We start from the raw sequence: 25995 nt of genomic DNA on the forward strand, positions 1-25995 counted from the left end.
AGAATACGCTAGCCCGACGGATAATTCTACTAGCCCCGGGCTATCGGACAGCACTTTTGTCGCGCCCTGATAAAGAACTAAAACACGGAATCAACAAACACAAATGCTCGCTTGAAGTTTAAGCGATAAAACGAACAAAACAAACACTACGAAAAAGATAGATATCTGGTACCTTTGTTTAATCGTTGGCGACTTCTGAGCAATTGTGTAAATCCTCTTGAAATAAGTTGAGTAGCTCTGAGCTGAAGAGAACTGAGTCATTTTTGGTCAATTGATCTGCCAATGAGTTTCTTGTGGCCCGTGCGATCTCCAAAACCATCGTCCTTAGCGCTAATTCTAATGCCTTGAGAACCATCTCTTGAAAATATTTTCGGTTCAAAAGCCTTGGTAGCCAATTTTTTAAAATTCCAACTGTTTTGAATACCCCGGACTTGACGTGATTTCTTTCGAATGAACGAAAATTTCATACATCAAATGCCGCCATGTTTACTTGCCTGGATGGCAAAGTGGCGTGGCTTAGTAACCAAGCCCTGAAATGTTATATTCACCTCCAAGCGAGGTGAATATAACGTCATAAACCAGAGCTTCTTGACCAATCAGAATGTCGTATTCTTATATTCACCTCTTGAAATTAGACTAAAACAGTCTATACACTTCCTTAATATAAAGACATCGCCATTAAGAAAACAACTCACATTCAAAGTTAATAATGCTACATACAAACCAACAACCAGCTGTTTCCAAAATTCAAAACAGTAATCACGGTACTTAAAAGAAACCGAATTGTTTAACCTTAAAAAGTTTAAAACACATTGAATACTCGCGTAGAAACTTACTTCTGCCCAGTATAGCAAACAGACAGCTCGGCAGTTCAACACCCTCTTCATATATGCCCGCATACGTAACTAGCCTGATAACTAGCTAAGCACTGCAATTAATCTACGCAAATAGCCGACTCGTCCCCAGTCGTCTTTTTATAGCACTACACGTTAGCCGTTCTCGTTACTGAGGAAGATTGCGTGACGAGCTAAAAATACTTCTTTCAATGAAGACTACATTGTTAAGACAACATTGAATGTGCAATACTAGACAATCACATTGGCAAAAATCCTCTGATAATGAAAATTCGCAGCAGCTTTTATTCCATCGGTGAATGGCAGAAATTTTTGAAAAATGCCTACCTTTAATTTACAAGAGAATAAAAAGCCTCAGCAGTGCTTGTTCTGTTAAAGGCCAAGCCTTATTAAGTAGCACGGTCAATCAAAAGTAGTAAAAACAAAACAGTGATACTCCCTCGTATTTGTTATATTTTTTTAACAGGACGTGACCGTCAGAAAATTAGTAGTCTGCGTAGCAGGCGCCTGTGTAGTTTTGCGCCCACATTGTAGTCAAATCGCGCCTTTCGCGTTTCCCAAACGTGCGTTAAAAAACTACACAGTGATGATGTTTCTCAGCCATCACACAGCAGCCATGCGAGGCAGTACGTATAAATGGCGATCTCATTAAGTTAAGGTTGTTAATGCCACTTCCAACATATCCAAGAAGTTTTCTATCTCTCTAGTATTCTAAATTTATACCAAAAATTTGCTTTTCTTAATCCTTACCGCGAGTCCAGACATATACTGGGTAAGCCAGGTCGTTCTCGTAAGTGTACGCTGTTATCAATGACGTATCTGTGCACTCGAAGCATGCGTAGTTGTACTCCTCCCAGTACTCAACAGCGATGCATCCTGGGTTATTTTCAACACAGCGTGCCTGACATTCAGCTGCGGTATCCACATCATAGCTTATGAAAGATCTTCCACCCGCAGTGCACCAACTTGTGTAATCCGTGTATTTCGACCACACTGAAAAGCAGAAAGATCCCGTGAGTCTCACGTTTCTGTATTTCTGCATTTCAGATGATCGCTAAAGAGTACATGTACATACAAAATTGCTAGATTGGTCATACCAACGCCAATATTATTTTACAAGATACGGCATTGATTACAGTCGGATCACCTCCATGTGTGTGTGGAAACAAAATTGAACCAAACATTTCTGTACAGTCAATTTATTGTTTATGGCTTTCGCTTTTCGCTTTTTAGAATTGACAGAAATATACATGGTGGCGGACTCAATCTCTATAAGTGAGGTATTGGATACTGTCCAATGGCAGTATAATACGTAGCATCCATGTAGGCTAGTTTCGTATTCCGCAATATCACTTTTAGTTCGCCTTCGACCATCCTCGGAGACCCTGGGGCAGTTAGTGGGGCGAGGGAAACGCGAAATTGCTGGTAGAAAATAGCGCGAAACTGCGAGGGAGAAAATCAGCATATAAAAGTTGAATTGACTGAAAGTGCCCCTGGGGAAAGAATCTTACCAGACCAGTTCAAAAAGCTCTTTGAATACTGCTTCGTGATTGGGCAGAAAAATCTTTTGTATTCCCTTTGTATTATTCTGCCCAATCGGCGACCAGCCTGACTACAGTCCTTTTGGTGTGTTCTCACACGAAATATGTACACAAAATCAGTTCGCTCGCCATATCTGTCTTGCTTGTTCGCCAAGAATTTGACTGCTATTGTCAATTACTTAAGCTGTGTTTACACTAGGCCAAAACATGATTAGTCTGATCACGAATGAAACATGTTTCGTTTTGAAAAGTGTTCACATCAGGAAGTTCATTGCGCGAATCATGATTGAAAACATGATTATTTTGATCATGATTGAAACTACCTCCGTGAGGTAGTTTCAATCATGATCAAACTAAACACGTTAAAAATGGCGGCAAGGAGGCGAGTGGCCAAAAGCTTCAAAATTAAATTGGGCCTTCTATGATTTTCTATAAGTCGATATGAGACCAAATGTTTATTTAAAATATGGGCTAATGAAGCGATACAACAGGAATTATCGGCGATGGGTAGAAAGCGGAATAATTGGCAGAACATCGCCACGAAAGTTTACGACGGCGGATACAAGCGAACAGCATTGCAATGCACTAAACATTCTTCTTTTACCAAAGATAGCGCAAATGCTAACAATACTGTCTCCTTGCTATGAAACGATTGAAAGCCCTGCTCCATCGAAGGGCTGAAAATATACAGAAAGACAAGGATTTAATGGAAACTTTATTGTAATTTCGAGTATTTTTTTTCGGTTAAAGTGTACAGGATTTTTGCAAGAACCGTAAAACCACTGACCTTACACACCATGCAACAACAACAACAACGAGCTTTATTCGCATGACTGTAAATTTGTTACAATATTGCAAAGGCGTAAACTTATTAAGTAAAAATAATAATAATAATAATAATAATAATAATAATAATAATAATTTTTTTTTTAAAAAAAATAAACACTTTATTAACCAATTTCTAAAAGAATTACAATGATTTGACTATTCGAATAAGAACTTTATATATAAACATATTATTTACATAATAATAATAATAATAATAATAATAATAATAATAATAATAATAATAATAAACAGTTACAGAAAATGAGGATGTCACAATATTATGGGACATGCCCATACACACAGACAGGAAAATAACAGCCAACAGACCAGATATAGTGATTAAAGATCACAAAACGAAAACCTGTAAATTTATTGGCATGGCAGTACCATCAGACAGAAACACATCCGTGAAAGTCACTGAAAAACTATCTAAATATAAGGACTTGGAAATCGAAACAGGCCGAATGTGGGGCATGAGAACGGAAACGATACCAGTTATCATTGGAGCACTTGGAGCTATCAAAAAGGGACTAGAGAGTTATATTGGAAGAATCCCCGGCCAAATAAGCATCAGTGAACTACAGAAGATAACCTTGCTGGGTACAGCGCATATTTTGAGGAGGGTGTTGTCAAGCTAAAAAATGACTACCCTTTAGTGCCCCAGGACCATGGTTTGGTCGGCGCTAAGGACTTTAAGCAAACATTACGTAAGGAACATAACAATAATAATAATAATAATAATAATAATAAAAGAATAATAAAATAATAACATAGTAAAAAAACAACAAAATGATTACATATAAAATTAATGACATTGATAGTATTTTGTTACGTAAATCAAAACAACATGATATAAATTTAATCAATTGCATGGTCACAAAATAATCGGAAGAATTCATTAATTCTAAAATCAAGTCAGGCACTGGTAGCCGGCTGACATTTAAGATGATAGGCTGTATTTTCTTGTAAAAGTTATCTCTTATTGTTGTATATTTGGAACAATAAAAGAGAAAATGAATTTCATCTTCGGTTTTATTACATGCATGAAACGTGTTTGAAACTAACACCTAATGTGAACAATGCAATAACAAGCTTGTTAAGATGAAACATGTTTATTCTAAGCATGTTTCGGGTTAAATGTTAACACAGTTTTAGACGATTTTCTTACTAGTCATCGGACGCCGCTACCAGTGAGCTAAAGTTGTTTTCATTTCACGATAAAGTTTTCGTAAGGGACTGGTCAATAAGTATCAGGGGGGGTGGGCCGGAGCAATTGGAAAAGTGGTGGCTCGAAAATTTTTGACCCACCCCTTCCGTCTGGCTCAAAACTGACTAACCCACCCCTGACAGGGGGTTGAAAATTACATGACCCACCCCCTTTGCTAAAAAAAGTCAAGGGACCTATCATTTCTTTATCATCTGTTAGGGGTTGGAGATTTTTTATTTGACTTCAGCTTTTAAAGTGAAATTCCCTACATAGACATTTTCCCTGATGGACACTGCTGTTCCATGTACATCTTTTTCCATTTCTTGACACACCAAAGAAGGATGAATTTATCACTTCAGTCATACTAGCCTTTTGAAAGTTTTCCACATATTTGTGTGTAAAGTCCATGGGGAAATTTAGACACAACATATGAAAAAAACTGAATCAGTATATGATATTAATTCATAATCAATTATTGAAGAGTTCATATTTTTATACAGAAATTAATAACATAAAATACAACCACTGAAAATCATTCATATTTGCAAATTGTTTGAGAAAAGAGTTCACTGGTATTAAAAGGCCTAAAGCCCAGCGTAAAATTAAGCAGGTTGAAGAGGGTCAGGTAAAACTGATGATATGATTACAAGCCATCTAGGGGGGTCAGGGGGCATGCTCCCCCGGGAAATTTTTATATTTGGACCTTTTGAAATTGCTAGAAATTCATTTTAAACTGCTTACATGGAGAAATTTATCAATTTTATATACTGATGAATACAACTTTTCTTGGAACTATAACAGTTAAAAGTTAGTGAATAAATAAGATGACCCACCCCCTATGTGTAGATCAAAATTACATAACCCACCCCTTTTCGAGGGCTCAAAAACTGATGACCCACCCCCTTTCTGCTCCGGCCCACCCCCCTGTACTTATTGACCAGTCCCTAATCACGAAGCACTGCTATTAAAATCGGTTAATAAACAGAATGATGGGAAATTAAAACGTCAACGATCACCTTCATCCCATTTGGAAAGTTCTTTAACTCTTCAAGCTTTAACCTTAGCGTTCAACCGCCATTCATGGATTTCTCGTGGCGTCGTCAAATTTCTCGACATCGGACAAACACAGCATTCGATATTATTTCAATTAGTCGCTGTCTTGTTCAGCCCAGGTGCCCAGGTGTTCCAAAGGTGAACGATATCTGGCGGATTGTTCCTCTCTGTTTTTTTTATTGTAGTATCGCGAGTTTTGTAGAACTTTGCCGACAACACTGACTTGGACTATGAATTCTGATCACGCGTGATAGTCACACCATGCAGTGACGTCATATGTACTCTAATAGATGACAGGCATTAACCAATCAGAACGCCCGCAGTAGCTCGGTTATTGTACAAGGAGCCAAGATGGATATTGCCGCGATGCCGAAATATCCGAGTGGTCAGTTTCAAATGAGAAATACTACACATAACTTGATCAAGCTAACTGTTTGTTTCAGTGAACGGGCTCACTGAGGACCTGAAAGTAGTTAATTGCTGTTGGGCTTGTATATATCATGTCTCTCTCTTCTTTTTCTCTCTTTCTCGGAGGTATTAACTTCCATATAGCTATTCTGTAAATCCGAGGTTTCTATTAGCTTTTATAAAACAGTTTTCTAGTTCTTTTTTTTTTTTTTTTACAAAAGTAAGGCAACAAATAAAAAATATACCTATTGAAAAGCTAAGATCGTTCTCTGGTTAAAAAAATTTGAAATCAGCTACCAGCCTTCAGCATTGGACGAATAATGGAAATGTCGCGAATACAACTGAGTAATAAGGTGAAGAGTAGAATATTCTCTTATACAAACATAAGCCATCGCCATTTATTGATGTTAAATTACGTAAAACTGTGCCTTAAATTTTCAATTTCCAAAAATGTAAAAGTGTTTTGCATTTAAGAATCGCTAATTTTCTCGAGCTGGTGTTCATCTATATTGATTACAATTTAATATCAATAATTAACAATTCTGCGAAATGTGCCAGATGATGCAATATTGGACAGTGGCTTTTAAGAGAGGATAGTAAACGCCAAAAATTTATCTTTTTATACATTTTTATTCCATTCTTATCAATTAAGACAAACATACTTTGGGTTACCTTGATTTACACGGTTTCTTACGGCTAGCACTCGTCGCGTTACCTTGGTCCTAAACTGTGGGGTAACCCACGAGAGACATGCGAGAAATCTAAATTTTAAGGCTTTTAAGATGGAAATAAGAAGGCGTGATCTATCGAAATTTCTGAAAGATGGATGCAAGAACTGCTGACACCCATGCAACTCTTAATTTTTTTTAATCCTGTAAATAGATGTCGTTATAGTTTCCAAAAAAATAGTACCATAGTTTTTTTTATTTCTTAGTTAAGTGATCCCTGTTAGCAGGGGATTCTTCCTCTGCTAAACATTTTAATAACGTTCATTCGTAGGGTTGGAGCCGTGTCGATTATTGTCACTGGGTTATGTTGTTTGGTAAGATGAAAAACACTGCACACCCTTACTAAAAGCTGTCGTGGCGGAATTCACTGTTAGCAATATCAAAGTTCTGGCTTACCATGTGGCGGTGGCGGTCGCGCACTCCTTTCATCACGGACACGATATTGCTGCCGTGGTGCCGAGAGATTTTCTGTGAAAAAAATTATGCAATATTAGAAACGTCTTGTTGACACAAGCTTACAACTTGTCCATTACATTTTTGTCCATGACATTTTTGTCGAGACAAAAGCGTCAAACAAACTAGTACATGATTTATAAGTGGTTTTCACTGTCACGCAACTGTCAAGCCGCGAAAAAATAATTTAAACTATTAAATAAAAAATTCCAGAATACAACAGGTTGTAGAAAAGTTCCAGATGATGTACTTGTCCAAGACTCAAGTCTGTACGCTATTCCTTACTCGAGTTATCCATCAAAATGTTCCACACAAATTTTGAAAGTACAGTATGGAGACGCCATGTTGGTGTCCACCCAAATGGGAAAGACGGCGGGTGCTTTCGAGCTAAAAACCTTCAACAATATATTTATTAAGGACGTCTAACAGCCAGTGAAGGCTAAATATTCAGATTTTGAATTTTAGAATTTTTATGACGTCACGTGAAAACCACTACCTGTAAATGTTATGTTGACAAAAAGGCGTCAAACTACCAGACGACTCCGGCATTGTTAATAGTTTGTTAAAGACTGGTGTCAAACAAGTTAATGGTTTTTTTCAAGTGACAGTTGGCTCAAAACGTCACCGAACAATAGCATATGATTTATTCAGTACAAAATGTTTGTAGACACAAAAATGCTTAACTAGTGATACTAATAAATGAAAATGATTGTTGGCACAAAAACGTCAAATTCGTACAAAACATTTTGGAAATGTTTGTTATCTCAAAGAATTAAAATCGTCCATCACTTGTGTAAATGTTTTACAGAAGTGAATATATGAAGTTTGAACTATTTTGTACATCTCTGTTGATTGTACTGTTTATTGGTCATGTCCTTGCCTAAATTGACTGCTTCATTTGTCCCATAGCCAACTCCGTTGACTTGAACATTCACCAGCGTGTCACGGCTCTCCACTTCGCGTTCTGGTCGGCTACTGTCGCGTGCCCCTCTTGTCCCCTCGTCACCAGCTCCATTGACCGGCGGTGGCTCTGTAGCTTCACTGCTGTCGCCTATTTTCCCCTCGTCACCAGCTCCATTGACCGGCGGTGGCTCTGTAGCTGTGCAAAGAATTGTGTTGAATTGAGTTCAGTTTCACTATCCTCAACAGGATTATTATTTCAGAGGTACCCCTCCCTCAGTTAAATTCACTGAACATTTGAAATGTGTATCAAACCGACTTACCAGAGTTTGCAGCATCATGCAGTGGCTCAATACCCTTTAGGCCGTTGACAGTTTTCTCCAGATCATCTGTTTTACAAAGAAGCAAAAAGTTGTTGAAAAGTGACTATGTACAGTGGAACCCCGATATAACGATCTTCGATATAACGATATCCCCGATATAACGATGAATATGTTATGTCCCGGCAATAGTAAAATGTATGAGACGGAACCCCGATATAACGATTCCTGGATATAACGATATAATTTTACTGCCCCCTTGGCATATCGTTATATCGGGGTTCCACTGTATTATTTTTAGAAAGCTTGACGTTTTTGTCACTCTTTTGTAGAGGCGAAATAAATTAGAATAAACTTTTCCCAGGCTACATGTGTAGCTATGTGTTTCACAACTGTCTAATGGTGCTGTACATATTCTTGAGAGAAAGATAAATATAAAGAGAAAGTGAACCAGAAAAAAGGAAAGTTTTCTAACGAAAGAAGGTAACTAGTCTTCTACAGGGCCTAGTTCTGGTTCGTGAACTTGAACAGTTGGAATAGAGGGCTTAAGTCAGCACATCACAAACAGACTATTCACACTTCTTGTTTTGACTAAAAGAGATCTATGATATTTGTCAATCTCAAGTAACCAGTGTAGCCCAGTAGAGGATAACTCACCATTGAACGCTCGTGAGATGCAGCAGGGAATGAAAGCTAGCACGAGTAAGCCCACAAAATGCATCTTTGACCTCACTGAACGGCAAACAGGAAAAAATGACTCCTGATTAACATCAAAGGAATTAATGCATGCATGCATGAATGAATGAGTGAATAGTGAATGAATGAATAAACGAACAAATGAATGAATGAAAAAATGAATAAGTGAATATTAACTGGTGACACTATAAAAATATATTAACAATACAATGAATGAATGAATGAATGAATGAATGAATTAGACAATAATTAAAATATACTAATAACGTATTGATTTTTGAATATGCAGTTCATCAAAATTTCAGTATTTTGATTTGCAGAAAAATAAGGAGAGTGGTGGAGAAAAAGACTGGCATTCTTCAAAGTTTTATAGTCTACATAAGAGATGGTTTGTTTTTGAGCAAGAGAAAAACTTAGAATATGTAAAAATGGTGAAATTTTAATGAACCACGTTTTTAAAAAATTAGCGTTAGAAATTGTGAAATTCTACGTATAATCAATAAAAAGAGAATATTGGCTTTCCTGCAAGTTACAACATATAATTTGCAGCCTGATTTTATGCAATTGCCTTTAATTAGGCTTTCGAAGTCTTTCTTTCTTATCCTGAACCTGAAAACAATGAGGCTTACAAAACTCAGCCCTTTCTTCGTCAATTTTGACGATAAATATGGATTAATAAGTATCTAAAAGAATTCTTACCATATTTATTTTAGATACCCCCTTAAAGTCGACACATTAAAACTATTGAAAGCTTTGATTGTTCTTAACTTGTTATTTGGAAACTCGGCGGCACAGATTTGAAGGTCAGGTATTGGCGTTAAGAACGTGATCTGGTTACTGCTGGTTCACTGATCGAACAACATAAAGAGAAAAGTGCGAGATGAAAGAGGCACAAAAGCAAGCTTGCCAGATAGACGCAAAGTGAAAAACAATTGTATTTAGTATAGATAGCATATAATGAACACATCTTTATGAATTTGAAGAACAATAAAAACACATGAAAAAATAACACATAAAAACACATTTTAACGTTGTGTTGAAAATTTCTTTTTTCCTGCAATTTTCAAATCGCTTGTTTTTTGTATATTTTCACTTTTGTTAAACATAAACGTGTCGGACAAGAAAATATTAACAACCAAAATTAGAATAAGGTCGAGTTCACTTAAATAAAAAATCTAATGCCATTAAAAAAAAACCCAGAACATATCGAAAGCTCGTCTTTGGTTTCAGTTAACATAAAGCTCCCTGGCTTAATTACAGACTAATACTTAGACCGAAAGGTTGTTCATTGAAAGATCATTTGGAAAATTCTTACCTTTTCTGTAGAAAGATGAAGAAGATTGAAACACAACTTGAAGTTCTCTTGCGTGTGAAATGATATAGGCAATCAATATCAAGTTAATTTTCTCATAACTTGATGTTTGTTAAATAATTATGAAGAAAAAGAGAGATTGATAGATGGGAGGCGCGTAGATCATCACGAGTTATCGACTGTCCAAACAATTGTAGCCGTAAATGATATTTTTAAAAAGACGTTTTAACCGATTTTTTTTTAACACAGTTGAACTTCTATTGTTAAACTTGTTGATTGTAAGACTTTTATATGCCTGCCTGTAATGTGCAAAAACTTCAACTCGTTCAGAATTTCGCTGCTCGGATAATTAGTGGTACATTCAAATTTGAGCATATAACTCCATCACTCAAGAATTTGAGGTGGCTTCCCGTAAAGAAGCAGCTTTACCGCCGAGACGCTGTTTTCGCATTTAAGTGCATGACGGGCTGTGCCCCGACTTATCTGACTTCGCAATTTGTCAAAAGGCAACAAATATCAAGCAGAACCACAAGAAATTCACAACAACTGAATATTCCCCTGTGCAAAACCACTGCTGGCCAGAAGTCATTTTATTACAGAATAGTAAAGCTATGGAACTCTTTAGACAAAGACTTAAAACTCTGCAAGAGTCATAAAATTTTTAAGAAAGCTCTGAAGACAAAGCTTCTCAGCGAGTTTTTAAATTAATTTTTTCTTATTTCTTTCATTTTTCTTTCTATTTCTTTTTATTTTATATACATTTCGCCGATAAAAGGTTAAAAATAAAACTTAAGGTAAAAGCTGTTAAAATTGATGCTAAACGTTTTCGATCTGTTCGATCATCATCATTTATTTTGTTTTTATAATATATAACTAGTGTACACATTTTAAATTTTACATTTTATTCAACTTCATGTATTGTTCACTGTAAAACCTCTTTAGGAGTGTTCAATAAAATTTTATCTTATCTTATCTTATCTTATATTAAAATCATGTTCCGTTCATTTGGCATTTAAAAATATGGTAGGGCGTTTGAAGTTTTTGTTAAAGGTCTCCTAAAATCAAAAGCGAAAACATGAAACGTCGTCGATTAGCATCAGTTTTGATTTTCATTGTCAGATATACTGTATTAGCAAACCATTAAGTGTTCGGAAAAAACGTCTTCACCACTGATGGAAGGACTACACCAGTACAGTAAGAACCTAACATTTAAGAACCTGTTAGGCTAAAATGTCATTTTTAAGCACTCTTCACATAAGAACCATTTTAGGCTAAAATTCTAAAACAGGTTCTAATTATTTTCAAAAAAGAAAAAATAATCTTAAAAAACATAGATTATTTATAACACAGTCTGTTTTTAAAGAGGAACTTTGACATTTTATTATGTTATGTTGTTTTGTATACAAGATTTATGGAACTATAGTAAAGGTTACAGTATAGGTTTGATTTTAACAAAATCAGATTAAAATAGTATAGTATTTTGCTTACCAAAGCCTCCAAAAATACTGTTTCTGGACATTAAAGACCAGATCATTTGAAAATTCTACTTTATTTCTTGAACAAAAGTTAGAACCTAATTAAGAACCTAGTTTGCCTTCACACTAACTAGCATTTATATAAGAACCTGTTTAGGCTAACTTGAAAAAAACTAGGTTCTTATACGCGGGTTTTTTACTATATTTGAAAAACACGTGTTTTCCTGAGTTTGTGTAAATCTGTACATAATTTTTGTCCCTTTAGTTCGATGCCTTGTACTGAAATTTGAATTAGGTATTTTATCGCCTATAAATTAAATTTTAGCAAGGGGAAATCAGCAGTTCCTGTTACTCTCGGGCTCTGTTTAATTGGTACCCTGCAGTTTTAGAAAACGAGGCTGGTGCTATGTGCGTAAAATAACGCCAGAAGGTGGCAAAGGTGTGACAAAGAAAAACCCAGGATAGATTTGTTTGAATACAATAGTTTACATTGTTCAATGGCACGATGTAAGAAACTGAGAACTGAATGTGGCGACCAGTTTTCCATTTTAGCGTTGGGAGTTGGACATTCCTGTTTTTTCTGCAAATTTGCAATTGGAAAAATCGCTTGTTGTCTCGTACATTTTCGCTCATGTTAACCATAAACGTATCGGACAAGAAAACATAAACGAGAAAAAGTTGCATATGACAAAGTTGACTACAAATTTAAAAATGTAACGCTAATTTTTCTTAAAACAGAACATATAGAAATCCTGTGTTCGGTTTCAGTTAACATAAAGCTGCCCTCACAGCCGATTAGATTGGAAGGCTTTTCATTTAAAGAAGATTAAGAAAATTCTTACCTATTCTGTATAAAGTTCAAGAACAGTGAAAACACAACTTGAAGTTCTCTTGCGTGTAGAATAATAAAGGTAATCAATATCAAGTTAACATACTCATAACTTGATGTTTGTTTAAAAAAGTTAATAGAGATTGATAGATGGGAGACGCGTGGATAATTACGAGTGATCAGCTGTCTTAAAAAGCGAAAAACATTGAACATCGATTAGCATCATTTTTGATTTTTATTGTCATATATATTGCATAAGAATACCATAAAGTGTTCGAAAAAAATACGTTTTTAGCACTGATGGAAGGACTTTATCCCTATTTAAAAACCTCGTGTTTCCTTACGTTTCTGTAAATCTTCTCATCGTGCCCTAGGTTTTCTTTTCCTTCAGTTTAATGCCCTGTACTGAAATTTGAATTGCATATTTAATTGCCTATAAATCAAATTCTAGCAGGGAAAATAAGCAGTTTCCATAACTTACGCTCTCTGTTTAAGTAGTCTGCAGTTTTAGAAACGCCATTAGGTAACAATGACAAAACAAAACTCAGATAAGAGTTGTTCGCTTTCTTTCTTTCTTTTCTCTTCGCCTGATTCAGGAACCTGGGTAATGGATATTCTTCCATAGCGTCGTAGCTCAATCAATATAAAGCTGGATGTTTAATCGCAAAGATCACGGGCTAACAATTGTATTTTGCTAATGCCATATTATGGCAAAAGTTCAGTTTTACGACTGCGAGGATCAATCAGCAATAAATACTTAGAAAAATACTGAATGGATTTAACCGTCAAAATAAATAATAGTCGATATGTGTGATTCCCGGGAGATATCCAATCGTGTGTGAAATATCCTTTCCGTAGTGAGTAAGAAAGAAGTAGGAGGAGCGACATCGAGAACTAAAGCGATTTAAAACTGCCAAGAAATCTCCCCATATTTAACTTAAGAAACCCCTTGATAAGTAAAAAACACCAAATAATTGTAAGCCCTATTTTCAATTTGTTATTGTAAAACTACAGACTTTCAATTCCGAAAGCTATGGCAGTCAGAACAAGTTTTTCTACGCATGCAGAAATCATTGGGACTGAAAATGTAACTTGATGAGTCAAGGTCTAGTATTGGCGTTACGAGACAAATAAACGTGTAAATCGCTGCGCTGGTAACTGTCGTGATCTGGTTTATATTACTGATAAACTCACATAAAAAACTCACTCGAAAAACATTGACTAGCAAGAGTTGCTTAAGAACAAGTTGAATTGAATAAAAATTCTTATGGTTATTTTTCCTAAAACGGAACATATTAAAAGCGTGTCTTCGGTTTCAGTTAACATAAAGCTGCTCTTACAGCCTATTACACTGGAAAGCACTTCATTCAAAAAAAGAAGATTTAGAAAATTCTTACCTTTTCTGTATAAAGTTGAAGAACAGTGAAAAACACAACTTGAAGTTCTCTTGCGTGTGGAACGATTAAGGTAATAAATATCAAGTTAACATACCCATAACTTGATGTTTGTTTAAAAAAGTTAATAGAGATTGATAGATGGGAGACGCGTGGATAATTACGATTGATCAGCTGGCTTAACAGCTAAAGAAGTTTCTCTAAAATTCTTCAAAACGTTTTTAATTTTAAGCCTGTCTTCGGTTTCAGTTAACATAAAGCTGCTCTTACAGCCTATCACACTGGAAAGCACTTCATTCAAAAAAAGAAGATTTAGAAAATTCTTACCTATTCCGTATAAAGTTGAAGAACAGTGAAAAACACAACTTGAAGTTCTCTTGCGTGTGGAATGATAATCAAGTTAGCTTACTCATGACTTGGTAAAATGATCAAAAAGGCGCGTTCATAATCACGAGTGATCAGCTGTCCAAACAGCTGTAGAAGGTACTCTAATTATCTTTCAAAACGTTTTTTTGCTCATTCCTTATAACTTTAAAAATATAACTTATAATTTTATTATAACAGAATAAAAACTCTAGTATCAAACTTTTTAAACTAAAAATGTTTTTTTTTTTTTACTATAACCATGTTGGCTGTTTATGGTTTATGTCAAATTCTGAAATTAAACCGAAAAATACGGAAACGTCGTCGTCTAGCATCAATTTTGATTTTTATTGTCAGATGTATAAGCAAACCATTAAGTGTTCGAAAAATACGTTTTCAGCACTGAAGGAAGGACCATACCAGTATTGTCAATTCTCGTATTTTTCTAGAGTTCGGTGTAAATTCGCACATGATTTCTTTTCCTTCAGTTCAATGCCCTGTACTGAAATTTGAATTGTACAATTTATTGCTTACAAATCAAATTCTGCGATATTGATCGAAAATACGCAGTTGGTTTCATTTGGAGAAATCGCTCGATTTCTGTATCGAGCGAAAAATACATAAAACAAAACAACTGATACATGTGGCTACGTTTACACGGGACCGGTCCGGAACCGTTCCGAACCGAACCGGACCTGTTTACATGGAACCATTTGGAACCGATCCATGTGTTTACACGTGACCGTTCTGGATCCGTTCCGGACCGGATCCATAACTGGACCTGCAAAATAGCAGGTCCAGTTTTGGACCCGTTCCGGACCGGTTCCAGAACGGTCCCGTGTAAACAGAAGGCCTATCCGGTACGAAAATCGGACCGGATCCGTTCCGGACCGGTCCCGTGTAAACATAGCCCCGAGGGGGGTAATCCGACTTGTAAATGACGGGGATGATCGAATGAAGGCAAAACTCAGGACCCAAACAAATCCCTAAGTTTTCCGACATAACCCAAAAAAAAACCCCTGGACCAAAAATAGCCCCCCCCAAAAAAAATCCTTTGTCAAATTACCCTTAAATTGTCAGGCAGGGGCAATAACGCTAGAGTTTAATTATTCGTCATACCATAATACGCGAAGACCCGCCAAGGCACTTTAGTTACTTTTTAATACCCCAAAAAAATCCCCTATTTGAATCAAGTCACCCAAAAAAATACTTGCCAAATCTTCCAACCCAAAAAAAACCCGGAATCGAAAATTTCAAAGCCAAAAAAATCCTTCGATCATCTCCGTCATTTACAAGCCGGAGTACTCCCCCCCCCCCTCCCTGGGACATAGCCACAGTTTGCAACCTTCTTCTGCGATCGTTGGTCTCGGAAGCAAAGAATATAAAATTCAACATGGTCAAATGGATATAACAAGCACTGAATACCAAAAAGAACTGACACAGAAGGAAATTATCAAAAAGCATTTGAATAGTTGATATGGAATCCAATACAACGAATTTTTCGACTTTTTCGACATCGATTTGGCGGATTTTTTAAATTTTTTAGGGAATTCTTTTTTTAAATTTAAGATTTTTAAAACGTGTTCCCCCAAAATTATTTTATTCAACGTGCATTATTTGCGCAAAGCAAATATTTAAAAATTATTCAACTTTTCTATCAGTGTTTATTTTTTTTTAAAAAAACGCCAATGTAGTCGAGATGATGTAAACATTGTGTAACAAATATAGCGGCCGACGAAGAGGCTGCCATTGCAGCCATTATCGTAGAAAGAGAAGGAAAAAATATGGAGACCGTATTGGACTTGCCGAATGTTCTGGCAGTGCTATATTCACAAAGGAGAGGAAACACATCCCTCGAATCACGGGCAATGCCGTCCGCCATCTTGAATTTCATTCGTAACATTCTGTTCATTCTGCCCCTGGCAGCATAATGGACGGAATGGCATTCTGTCTATTTCGGAATAGGAATGCGGGATAGCAAAACGCGCGCATTTCACATTCTAGTCATTCTCATTCCAGAATTGTGAGTAAAAAAAAACGCGCCCAAAGACAGTGAAAACAGAGCAGAGTTTTCGCGTTTGCTTATTTATTGGAGGCTCAAAATACAGATATTCAGCCATCACTTGCCCGATCTCCGTCGTTATGTTTAAAAGAATGTGTTCGCGCTTTTAGCTGTGCGTCCATGCATGAGTTGTGGATGCACTTGGAAACTTGCAAAGCACTAGAGAAGCTACGGTCGCTCTCAGCTAGGCGTCGAGTAAGTCTTGCGCTTCTCTTGTGCTCTCCAAACGTCTGCGTGCATCCGTAACTTATAACTCGACTGAAGCCAAAACCAGTTCTTAATTGACAGTATACTAGGACAACTTTACTCAATAAGGTTGCATCTCGTGAAAATTGGGATGCTAGCTCAAGAAAAAGCAAGTCAGTGCTATTTGTAATAAAAAAAGAATACTACTCTTTGTGTTGCTGGTTTTATTAGTAGCTACACAGAGCCTACATTATTAAGAAACTAATTCTGCTGCTATAGCTCAGTAATTGATAGTAATATGATTTTGTGCACCGCTAGAAACACACCAAGATTCAATCTTCTAAGGTCCCTGTTCTGCGAAAAAAAAAAAAAACTATATCTTTCTGGTGATAAAAAAAGAAATATGGGAAATTTTAGGCTCTTTAAATGAAGTGTGGAAGATGAGATATTCAGCATGTCAGGAGTGTTGAACAAAGAAAAAAATCTAAGTCCCCAACGGGAATAGAACCCATGACCTCCCTTATATTAAACGGTTGGGCGCTCTAAACAACTGAGCTACGAGAACTCGTGGTGAGCAAGACCATTTTACTATTTTCATATGTGACACGCGTCCTGCATACTGCTACGATAGTGTCGATAGCGTCCTGTATGGTGATAAATAAAGAAAGATAGTAAATGTTTCTTAACTTATAATTTAGTAATAATAATTTAGTACAGTGCACACTCCTTCCCGTGGTTTTACTCGAATTTCGAACATTTATGACGTCATTTCTATGGTCTAAGGGTTTATGAAAAATATGATAATGATGATGACGACGATGATCCCTTCAAGGCTCTGTTTGAAGGTATGACCTTTGACCAGATAAAGTTAGTGCCGAAGATGTGGTTGATACAGAAACGGCGTTTTAACATAAAACCTTGGTTTCTTGGGTGAGAAAGACATCCTCGCAGAGTTTGATGGAGAAAGCCAGATATACGTGGATGAGGACGATAATGAAAATGAAGATGAAAAAAGAGAAACCCCCAAAGCGATCATCAGAGAGTGAAGTTCACCAGGTAATCGAGACTCTCTCTCGCTATTTTGCTGTTGAGGGAGTAGAGATTCGACGACCACGGCTAGATTACTTTCCCCTTCCTTTTTTTATTCTTCTATAGTCTGTTTACATCTACCTTCTATTTTATCCAAAGGTCGTCCATACAAATCGCGAAGGATTTAAAGGTCAAATGAACCGAAATTTCAAAATTCCATTTTTAACCAACCAAGCACAAAAACTATCCATTATTGAGTGAAATTAAAAAATTGAATTCCGAGACTTAAAGCGCGAATTACAGCAAAAAATACGAAGATTTCCGAAAGATTCACGAAAACGTTTTTGAACAACGAGTTTGTGACGTTTTAATTTGCAGGTCGCACTGGTTGTCAAGTTTCGAGACAAAAGAGCGATCTCGCAAACTTCGATTTTTACATGCTAATGAGAATCGTTAAATGCTAATGAGAAAGAACAATAGAGAATCCTGAATTGTTTGTATACCAGCGTGCATACTACCCAAATGCTAATGAGAAAAAACAATAGAGACTCCTGATTTGTTGTCTCACATTAAACGGCCGCACAGAATAAAATAACTCCTTGAAATGTCACTAAACATATTTATTTAAATTCTAAGGGGTGATCTGCGGAATCGGTCTGCGGTCGTCTTCAAAAAACACCAATTATGACGTCACATGTTTTTATTTGCAACAATTTTTCCGAGCTCTCTACGATTATGAAGGCCTAAAAAGCATTTTTCAACTTGCAATATCTCTGCGATGTAATGTCCAATTACTTTGAAACTTCGGGATATGTTTATTTGGATCTTGATAAACACATGGGCAAAAAAATCGAAATTTCTGTTCATTTGACCTTTAAAGAGCGCGACCACAAGGGGCAGGGGTTGTGTTTAAAAGAGAAACTGAACTATTATCTTCATAAGTAAATACTCAAGCATCAGTGCAAAAGTGTAGCCTAGAGGAACAATATAGTACTGACAGGATGAGCACAGAGTATTTGATTTGGCAGTTCTACTATTTTCTGACAGTTTACGTTGTACAAAAAATAATCATTTTGGTCGATATAGCACCGGTGTATTCTGAATTACGAGGACAGAATTTTAGTAAAAGTGTTTGGCACTTTATTATATGAATTTTACGTATAAAGTGGGGCAAATAGGAATATTTAAGCTTTTTAAGGGTCACAATTAACTACTAATAACTGACAAAAGCCGGCCCAAAATGTAACCAATAAAACTGACAAATGGACACTTTATTTAACTGACAACTGATATGTGCATCACCCCCTGTAGATCAGCTTTCTACATGGGACCCACACATATACTGGGTAGGCCAGGTCGTTTACCCAACCGTAGTGCTTTACAACTGATGTATCTGGGCACTGGAAACATGCGTAGTTGTACTTCTCCCAGAACTCAATAGCGTTGCATCCTGGGATGGCCTGACAGCGCTTTTGGCATTCAATGTGATCTATTGGCTTGCTCTGGTCCTTGGATATGAGGATGCGTCCAGGGTAACACCAGCTGGTATATGACGTAAATTTTCTCCACACTACAAAAGCAAATGGACAATGATTTGGAGTAAAAAGCTTATGTGATCAGCAAAGCATTACAACCTCGTCCTCAGGCTTTTCTCTACTTTTCAAGGCGCCATTTTGAAAAAAGTCACGGAGAAGTCCCTGGAGACGAACTCGGGAGCATCAAGGCACATTACGGAGGTCGGGCACATTACCATTTATACTATTGAATATAGATTTTTTAATAGTATGTTTTAACAGATAATTATTTTAAAATTATAATTGTGTATCTCAAGTATTCTAGTTTTTTTTTAATATTGTAACTAGGAGGGCCACAGGTTTGTTATTACTCAATTCACTCACTTACTTACTTACTTACCTACCTACCTACCTACCTACCTACCTACCTACCTACCTACCTACCTACCTACTTACTTACTTACTTACTTACTTAATTGTTTACTAATTTACTATTTAATAATTATTAAAATATGTTATACAAAAGTGAAAGTAAGCGATCACTATGATCTTATTAATAATAATAATAATAATAATAATAATAATAATAATAATAATAATAATAATAATAAGAATAATAGTTATAATACTTATAATAATAATAATAATAATAATAATATTAATAATAATAATAATAATAATGATAATAGCAATAATAATAAATAATAATAATAATAATAATAATAATAATAATAATAATATTTAACAACTATCCGCCGAAGTGGAGGTGGCTGGTGGATATTAACAGAGCCGCGAAGCGGCGAGTTAAATATCCACCTCTAGTCACCGACACTAGAGTCCACGTTAAAGTGAATAGTTGTTTTAGTATATACTAACATAGTGAGATATTATAGCCCGAAAGGATAATTTTTGACTAGTTTGTTCAAGGTATCCAAGAAGTATTTTATCTTAGTACTCTACATTTAAACAACAAATTTCTTGATCCTTACCCCAACGCCAACGCCAGACGTATACCGGGTAGGCCTTGTCGTTCGTCCAAGTGTATGGTTTCACCGATTGCAAATTTTTGCATTCGAAACATGCGAAGTTGTACTTCTCCCAGTACTCAACAGCGATACATCCTGTCTTCTTATAACAGAGGGCCTGGCATTCAGTAATATTAACATGGTATTTTATAATTTCCCTGTCACTGCCACACCAGCTAGTATAATTCGTTTCTTTAAACCACTCTGAAAAGCAGAAAGATCCTGTGAGTCTGACGTTTCTGTATTTCAGACTTTGCGGTAATCGCTTAAGAGTACATAAAAAATGCAAGATTGGTCATATCAACGCCAGCAGCATTGCAGGATACTAATTTCACGACATACGGCATTGGTTACAGTCGGGTTTTTGAGGGTCACTTCGATATCAAAAATTGGACCAAACATTTCCGTACAGTAAATTTATTGTTGATGGCTTTCGCTTTCTTTCTCAGAATTGACAGAAATAAACATGGTGCAGAACTCATGCTCTATGTAACGAATGATAGAAACTATTTAATGTCTTGTTAGTAGATTTATAATTTTGAAAGGGACTGGCAATAGTCAAAGCAAGGAAATAACTTTTGTCTAGTTAAATGTTTTGTTCCATTCCGAGCGGATTTCCTAAACCCTTCTTCGACAAGTGGTGGGAATCGTTAACAATGGTTTTCTCGAGCTGTAAGGCGTGGTCAATCACCTGACCTAAATCTTTTACTAAAAATATTATTTTTTGATTATCTTAAATCACTCGAGCATTTTTTTATTTACATTACCACGCACCAAAAAGTGATTTTTAAAAATTGTCAGAAAATATGAAAAAGGTCTGAGAACCAGGCCTTACTGTACTTGAGACGTTGGAATAACATGGTTGATAACTGTTGGTATTTATCGCCCGCCATGTCCCAAGAAACCCGGTGGGAACTCGAGCTTAGCAATCTGTTTGAAATTTTTAAAGGACTATGTCTCGGATTTTACCAGATTTTGAACCGCCAAAATTTATTTGTGTCGCATAAAACCTAAAAATAATGGTCAATTGTTTTAAAAAATGGCTATATTAGAGCACTGAATCTGATAACTAGCATCTTTGGCTGCGGATGCCTTGGATGGAAACGGATTGCAAGTTGAAAACGTTAGGCAAACGTCCGCGCGTCTTCAAAAAAATCGATATTTCTAGCCGTAGCTTGATTTCTATCCGCAAATTAAGGTTATATCTTTCTTTAGATGTTCAAAGATAGTGTTTTTTATGGGTCTTGTTGCCTACCACTTATTTCAGAACAGTTTTGACCTGAAACTGTGATATCCCCGTGACAATCCCTGATAACCTTTCCTGGGAGCGATGTTATGTTTTTTGGGAGATTTTAATTGCAACATGATTAATCCCTGCGAACAACCAAAAGATGGACGATTTCTCATGGATTCACTGGATGTCTGTCAGCGTAAAAAAATTGGTTACACAACGGAGTGACTAAATGTACAGAAATGCTAACTGACTTGATCTTATCCAACAAAAAAGAAGAGCCGGTTCTTCAAACGAGTGTTGTGCACACTAACATCTGCAACCACTCGCTCAGTGGCTCGGACAGTGCCTGTAAGAAGATAGTTAACGGCGGTATCAGTAAAATTTTGTTTTAAGCATGTTTATAGGATAAGAGCCGTATCGATTATTGGGTTGTGTTCTTTGGTAAGATAACTTATCTGTACGTTGCATACATTGTAAACGGCCAATTGTATTAAATTATCAACGTCTAAAACTCTCATGTGAACTTCGTAACAAACCTATGACGGATTTTGAAATACACGTTATCCCGAAGTCGTCACAAGAGAATAGTGCTAACATGCGCTAACACCTACGAAAATCATTGTGCATCCCTTAAGCCTGGTTTTCACTAGCGACGCAAGCACGAGCACAAGCACAAGAGCAAGGATAACAGCTCTTATTTCACCGTGAAAACGGCTTCCACGCAAGCAAAAGCACAAGCGCATTGCATTTTGATGCTCGTGCTTGTGCTTGCGGCAAGCACAAGCACAAGGGTCAAAATTTGTCCTTTTTGCGTGCACGTGATTGCACTTGTGCTTGCGTCGCTATTGAAAAACAGGCTTTACTAAAACCAGTTGTGGCGGGATTCACTGATAGCTTAATCAAAATGCTGTCTTACCAGGTGACACATTCCTTTTATCACGGGCACGATATTCCTGCCCTGGTGCCATTGACATCTCCTCATCTTCAACGTTCCTCGGCTGCTCGTCTTTTTTTGCCCTTACCTCATCACCAATACCATCGACCAGGAAATCTTCTATGCACAGAATTGAACATGATTAGAAACTTCTTGTAGACGCAAGCCTCAATCGTGTCCATTTTGTCATTTTATAAATGTTTGTCGAGACAAAAACGTCAAACAAACAAGTACATGACTTGTTTTCTTGGCAAAAAAAGTGTTAAACTAGACGCACGACGCACGCATTGTACATATTTTGTTAATGCAAAGACTGGCGTCAAACTTGTACATGACTTTTTGTAAGTGTCGGCTGACACAAAATACAATATAACAATAGCACATGGTGCTTTCAGTACTGAATGTTGTAAAGACAAAAATGCTTAACTATTAAATGAACCATTGAAAATAATTGCTGATATTAACACGCTCAAATTCGTACAAAACCTTTTGTTTGTTTAATAACAAAGAGTTAAACTCGTCCATCACTCGTTTTTAGTAATTTATAAGTCAGCCATGCTCGTACCTAAATTGACTGCTTCATGTGTCCCATAGCCAACTCCGTTGACTTGAACATTCACCAGCGTGTCCCTCTCCACTTCGCGTTCTGGTCGGATACTGTCGCTTGCCCATTTTGTCCCCTCGTCACCAGCTCCATTGACCGGCGGTGGCTCTGTAGCTGCCCTGCTATCGCTTCTTGTCCCCTCGTCACCAGCTCCATTGACCGGCGGTGGCTCTGTAGCTGGGCTATTGTCGCTTCTTGTCCCCTCGTCACTAGCTCCATTGACCGGCGGTGGCTCTGTAGCTGGGCTACTGTCGCTTCTTGTCCCCTCGTCACCAGCTCCATTGACCGGCGGTTTCTCTGAAGCTGTGCAAAGAATTGTGTTCAATTGAGATCAGTTTCACTATCCTCAGCAAAATTACCATTTCAGAAAAACCCCTTCCACAGTTAAATCCACAAAGTGGCTAACCATAGTTTGCAACATCCTCCAATGGCTCGTCACCCTTTAGGCCGTTAACCATAAACTTCGCCTGGGCTCCAAAGTTCGATTGCTCATCTGCTCTAGGGCTTTTCTCATCACCAACTCTCTTGACCTGTTTAGCATCAGTTGGACCATCGTTTGCATCTTTGGACAGTGTTTGTTCCTTCAGTAAATCTCCAGCTGTCTCTGGATTATCTGTTTAAAAGAAAAGCAAAGTAAGTAAAGTAAAACACTGGAGAAGAGCGTAAATTCGAGAAAATGAGTAGCGTTAGTTTAACCAGGGTAGTCCAGTTGAGGAATTACTCACCACTGACCGCTTGTGTGATGCAGCAGTGGACGAAAACGAGGACGAGTAATCCCGCAAAATGCATCTTTGACCTCACTGCACGGCAAACAGGCAAAATGTTCCTGATTAACATCAAAAAACGAATGGATGAATGAATGAATGAATGAATGAATGAATGAATGAATGAATGAATGAACGAATGAATGAATGAATGAATGAATGGATAAATGAATGAAAAATGGTAGAATATGATAAAAACGTATATATAGTTGACTTTTTTTGAATACTCGATTCATCAAAATTCCAGCGTTTTGCAGGAACTACGTTAAATACTTTGTTTTAAGGGTCCATGATCAATATACTAAAATAAGGCCAATCTAAAAAAGAGAAATAAGGAAAATAAACAGTGGAGGAAATAAAGGATTGGCATTCCTCAATGTTTTTATATTGCCTACTTGTTTTGTCTGAACAAGAGACAAGGGTAGTGGGTGAAAATGATGAAATTTGCATGAAGCACGTTTCTAAAAAAAATTAGGTTTGTTTGAAACATAAGTAACTGTAAAATTGTACGATGTCTTACTTGTAGAACTCTGAGAGAATGAATTGAACAGTATTTAATTTACGACTGTAGTTTCTGTTTGTGTAAATTTGCACATTTAAATTTAGGCTTTCTCTTTTTTAGTTCAACACAGTGCAACTTGAACTGAAATTCGAATTCCCTAACTTGTCAGTTCTAAATTAGATACTAATCATAGAATGAACACACCAGTTTACATTGTTCAATATCGCGAGGCAGGAAATTGAGACAATATGGCGACCAGCTTTCCCTTGTAACGTTGCGAGTTTGACATTTCTGTCTTTTTCTTCAAAATTTCAAGGAAAAAACCGCTAGTTTTCTTGTACATTTTTAATTTTGCTACACATCAACGTGTCGAGCAAAAAAAAAACTTAACAAGCTAAAGTTGCATGAATCAAGTTGACTTAGATTAAAAATCTAATGTTAATGTTTCTTAAAACGAAAAATATTGAAACCTGTCTTCAGTTTAAATTTAACATATCGCCTATAAGACTGGAAAACTTTTCATTAAAAGAATATTCAGAAATATCCTTACCTTTTCTGATTTAATTAACAGAGCAGTAAAAACATAAATTGAAGTTCTCTCGCGTGTGAAATGATATAGGTAATTCACATCAAGTGATCATGAATTTACTCATAACTTGATGTTTGGTAAACAATAAAGAAGTTAATCAAAGCGATAGATGGAAGGCGCGTGAATAATCAGCTGTCCAAACAACTGTAGACGTAATTATAATACTATTTTTCAAAGCTTTTTAGCTCATTCCCTATAACAAGACGTAACTTTTGGTGTCAAAATTATTTTCAAAATTATTTTCACTTTTCTACTTAAACCATGTTCCGTTGATTGGCATTCAAAAATATGGTAGGGTGTTTTAAGTTTCTGTTTAAGGCTTTTAGAAATCAAAGCGAAAAACATTGAAATGTCGTCGACTAGCGTTAATTGTGATTTTTATTGTCAGATATAAAAGCAAACCATACATTGTTCGAAAAAATACCTTTTTAGCACAACATAAACTCACACAATACCTGTTAACTCTAGGTTTCTTCTTTCTTCAGTTCAACATATCAGTGCATCTTGAACTGAAATTTGATTTCTTATCAGTTCTAAATTAGATACTATGCATATAATGAACACATTATATTACTGTTAAATCGCACAATGTAAGAAATTGAGCCGGAGAATATACGGCGATCAGTTTTTTCATTTTGACGCTGCCATTTTTCCACTTCTGTTTTTCCTGCAAATTATCAACGTGTCGAAGAAGAAAACCTTGAATCAAAAGTTGACTAGAATCAAGCTGACTTTAATTATAAATCTAATGCTAATTTTTCTCAAAATAGCAAAACTATTTCTGATTTTGCTTCAAATTTTCAATTGGAAAAATCGCTTGTTTTCTTTTATATTTTCACTTGTGTTAACCATAAACGGGTCGAACGAAAAAACATTGACTAGCAAAACGTGCATAAGATCAAATCTAATTAAATTAAAAATCTTATGACAATTTCTCCTAGGAAGGAACATTTCGATAGCCTCTGTTTGGTTTCAGTTAACATAAAGCTGCTCTTACAGCTTATTAGACTGGAAAGCTTTTCATTGAAAGAAGACAAAGAAAATTCTTACCTATTCTGTACAAAGTTGAAAAACAGTAAAAACACAACTTGAAGTTTCCTTGCGTGTGAAATGATATAGGTGATTAACATCAAGCAAGTTTACTCATATTAACTTGATGTTAGTTAAATTATCAAAAATTTAATCAAAGAG

At 36.3% G+C, this 25995-nt stretch overlaps 3 protein-coding genes across 9 annotated transcripts in view; all 3 read right to left on the bottom strand.

Annotated features, from left to right (window-relative positions):
* LOC144658550 (uncharacterized) overlaps nt 1–14043 on the bottom strand; it is a 33611-nt gene extending 19568 nt beyond the window's left edge. The window contains exon 1 of the mRNA XM_078518983.1: nt 14002–14043. The gene's annotated coding sequence lies outside the window, so the exon portion shown is untranslated. The remainder of the gene's footprint in view (nt 1–14001) is intronic.
* Nucleotides 1–25995, bottom strand: part of LOC144658548 (uncharacterized) — a 34451-nt gene that overhangs the window by 6989 nt on the left and 1467 nt on the right. The window contains exons 1-7 of one of the 7 annotated variants that reach the window (XM_078518976.1): nt 25260–25313; nt 23675–23775; nt 23356–23562; nt 22911–23252; nt 22328–22465; nt 20142–20381; nt 18895–19208 (exon numbers count right to left, since the gene is read on the bottom strand). In XM_078518976.1, the coding sequence (XP_078375102.1) occupies nt 18937–19208; nt 20142–20381; nt 22328–22465; nt 22911–23252; nt 23356–23562; nt 23675–23738 (1263 nt within the window). In that variant the 5' untranslated portion in view covers nt 23739–23775; nt 25260–25313 and the 3' untranslated portion in view covers nt 18895–18936. Of the gene's footprint in view, nt 1–1604; nt 1848–7015; nt 7088–18894; nt 19209–20141; nt 20382–22327; nt 22466–22910; nt 23253–23355; nt 23563–23674; nt 23776–24765; nt 24849–25259; nt 25314–25995 lie in introns of those variants that run through there. The other 6 variants (XM_078518977.1, XM_078518980.1, XM_078518978.1 and 3 more) reach the window with 6 other exon arrangements.
* LOC144658776 (uncharacterized) lies at nt 7903–10351 on the bottom strand. Its single transcript, XM_078519241.1, has 4 exons — nt 10304–10351; nt 8950–9020; nt 8296–8361; nt 7903–8171 (listed from the first exon to the last, which is right to left on the bottom strand). The coding sequence occupies exons 2-4, from the start codon at nt 9011–9013 to the stop codon at nt 7903–7905; spliced, it is 399 nt and encodes a 132-aa protein (XP_078375367.1). The 5' UTR covers nt 9014–9020; nt 10304–10351.

The sequence above is a fragment of the Oculina patagonica genome, chromosome 6, assembly GCF_052425735.1.
Source record: "Oculina patagonica isolate OP01 chromosome 6, crgOcupat, whole genome shotgun sequence".
Classification (NCBI taxonomy): domain Eukaryota; kingdom Metazoa; phylum Cnidaria; class Anthozoa; order Scleractinia; family Oculinidae; genus Oculina; species Oculina patagonica.

Bases quoted from the DNA above. Each gene is read 5' to 3' on its own strand.
- LOC144658776 (XM_078519241.1), bottom strand. From the start codon at position 9,013: ATGCATTTTGTGGGCTTACTCGTGCTAGCTTTCATTCCCTGCTGCATC. The intron at 8,362-8,949 runs GTGAGTTATCCT...TTTGTAAAACAG, and splicing joins CATCTCACGAGCGTTCAATG to ATGATCTGGAGAAAACTGTC. The intron at 8,172-8,295 runs GTAAGTCGGTTT...TTCTTTGCACAG, and splicing joins GCATGATGCTGCAAACTCTG to CTACAGAGCCACCGCCGGTC.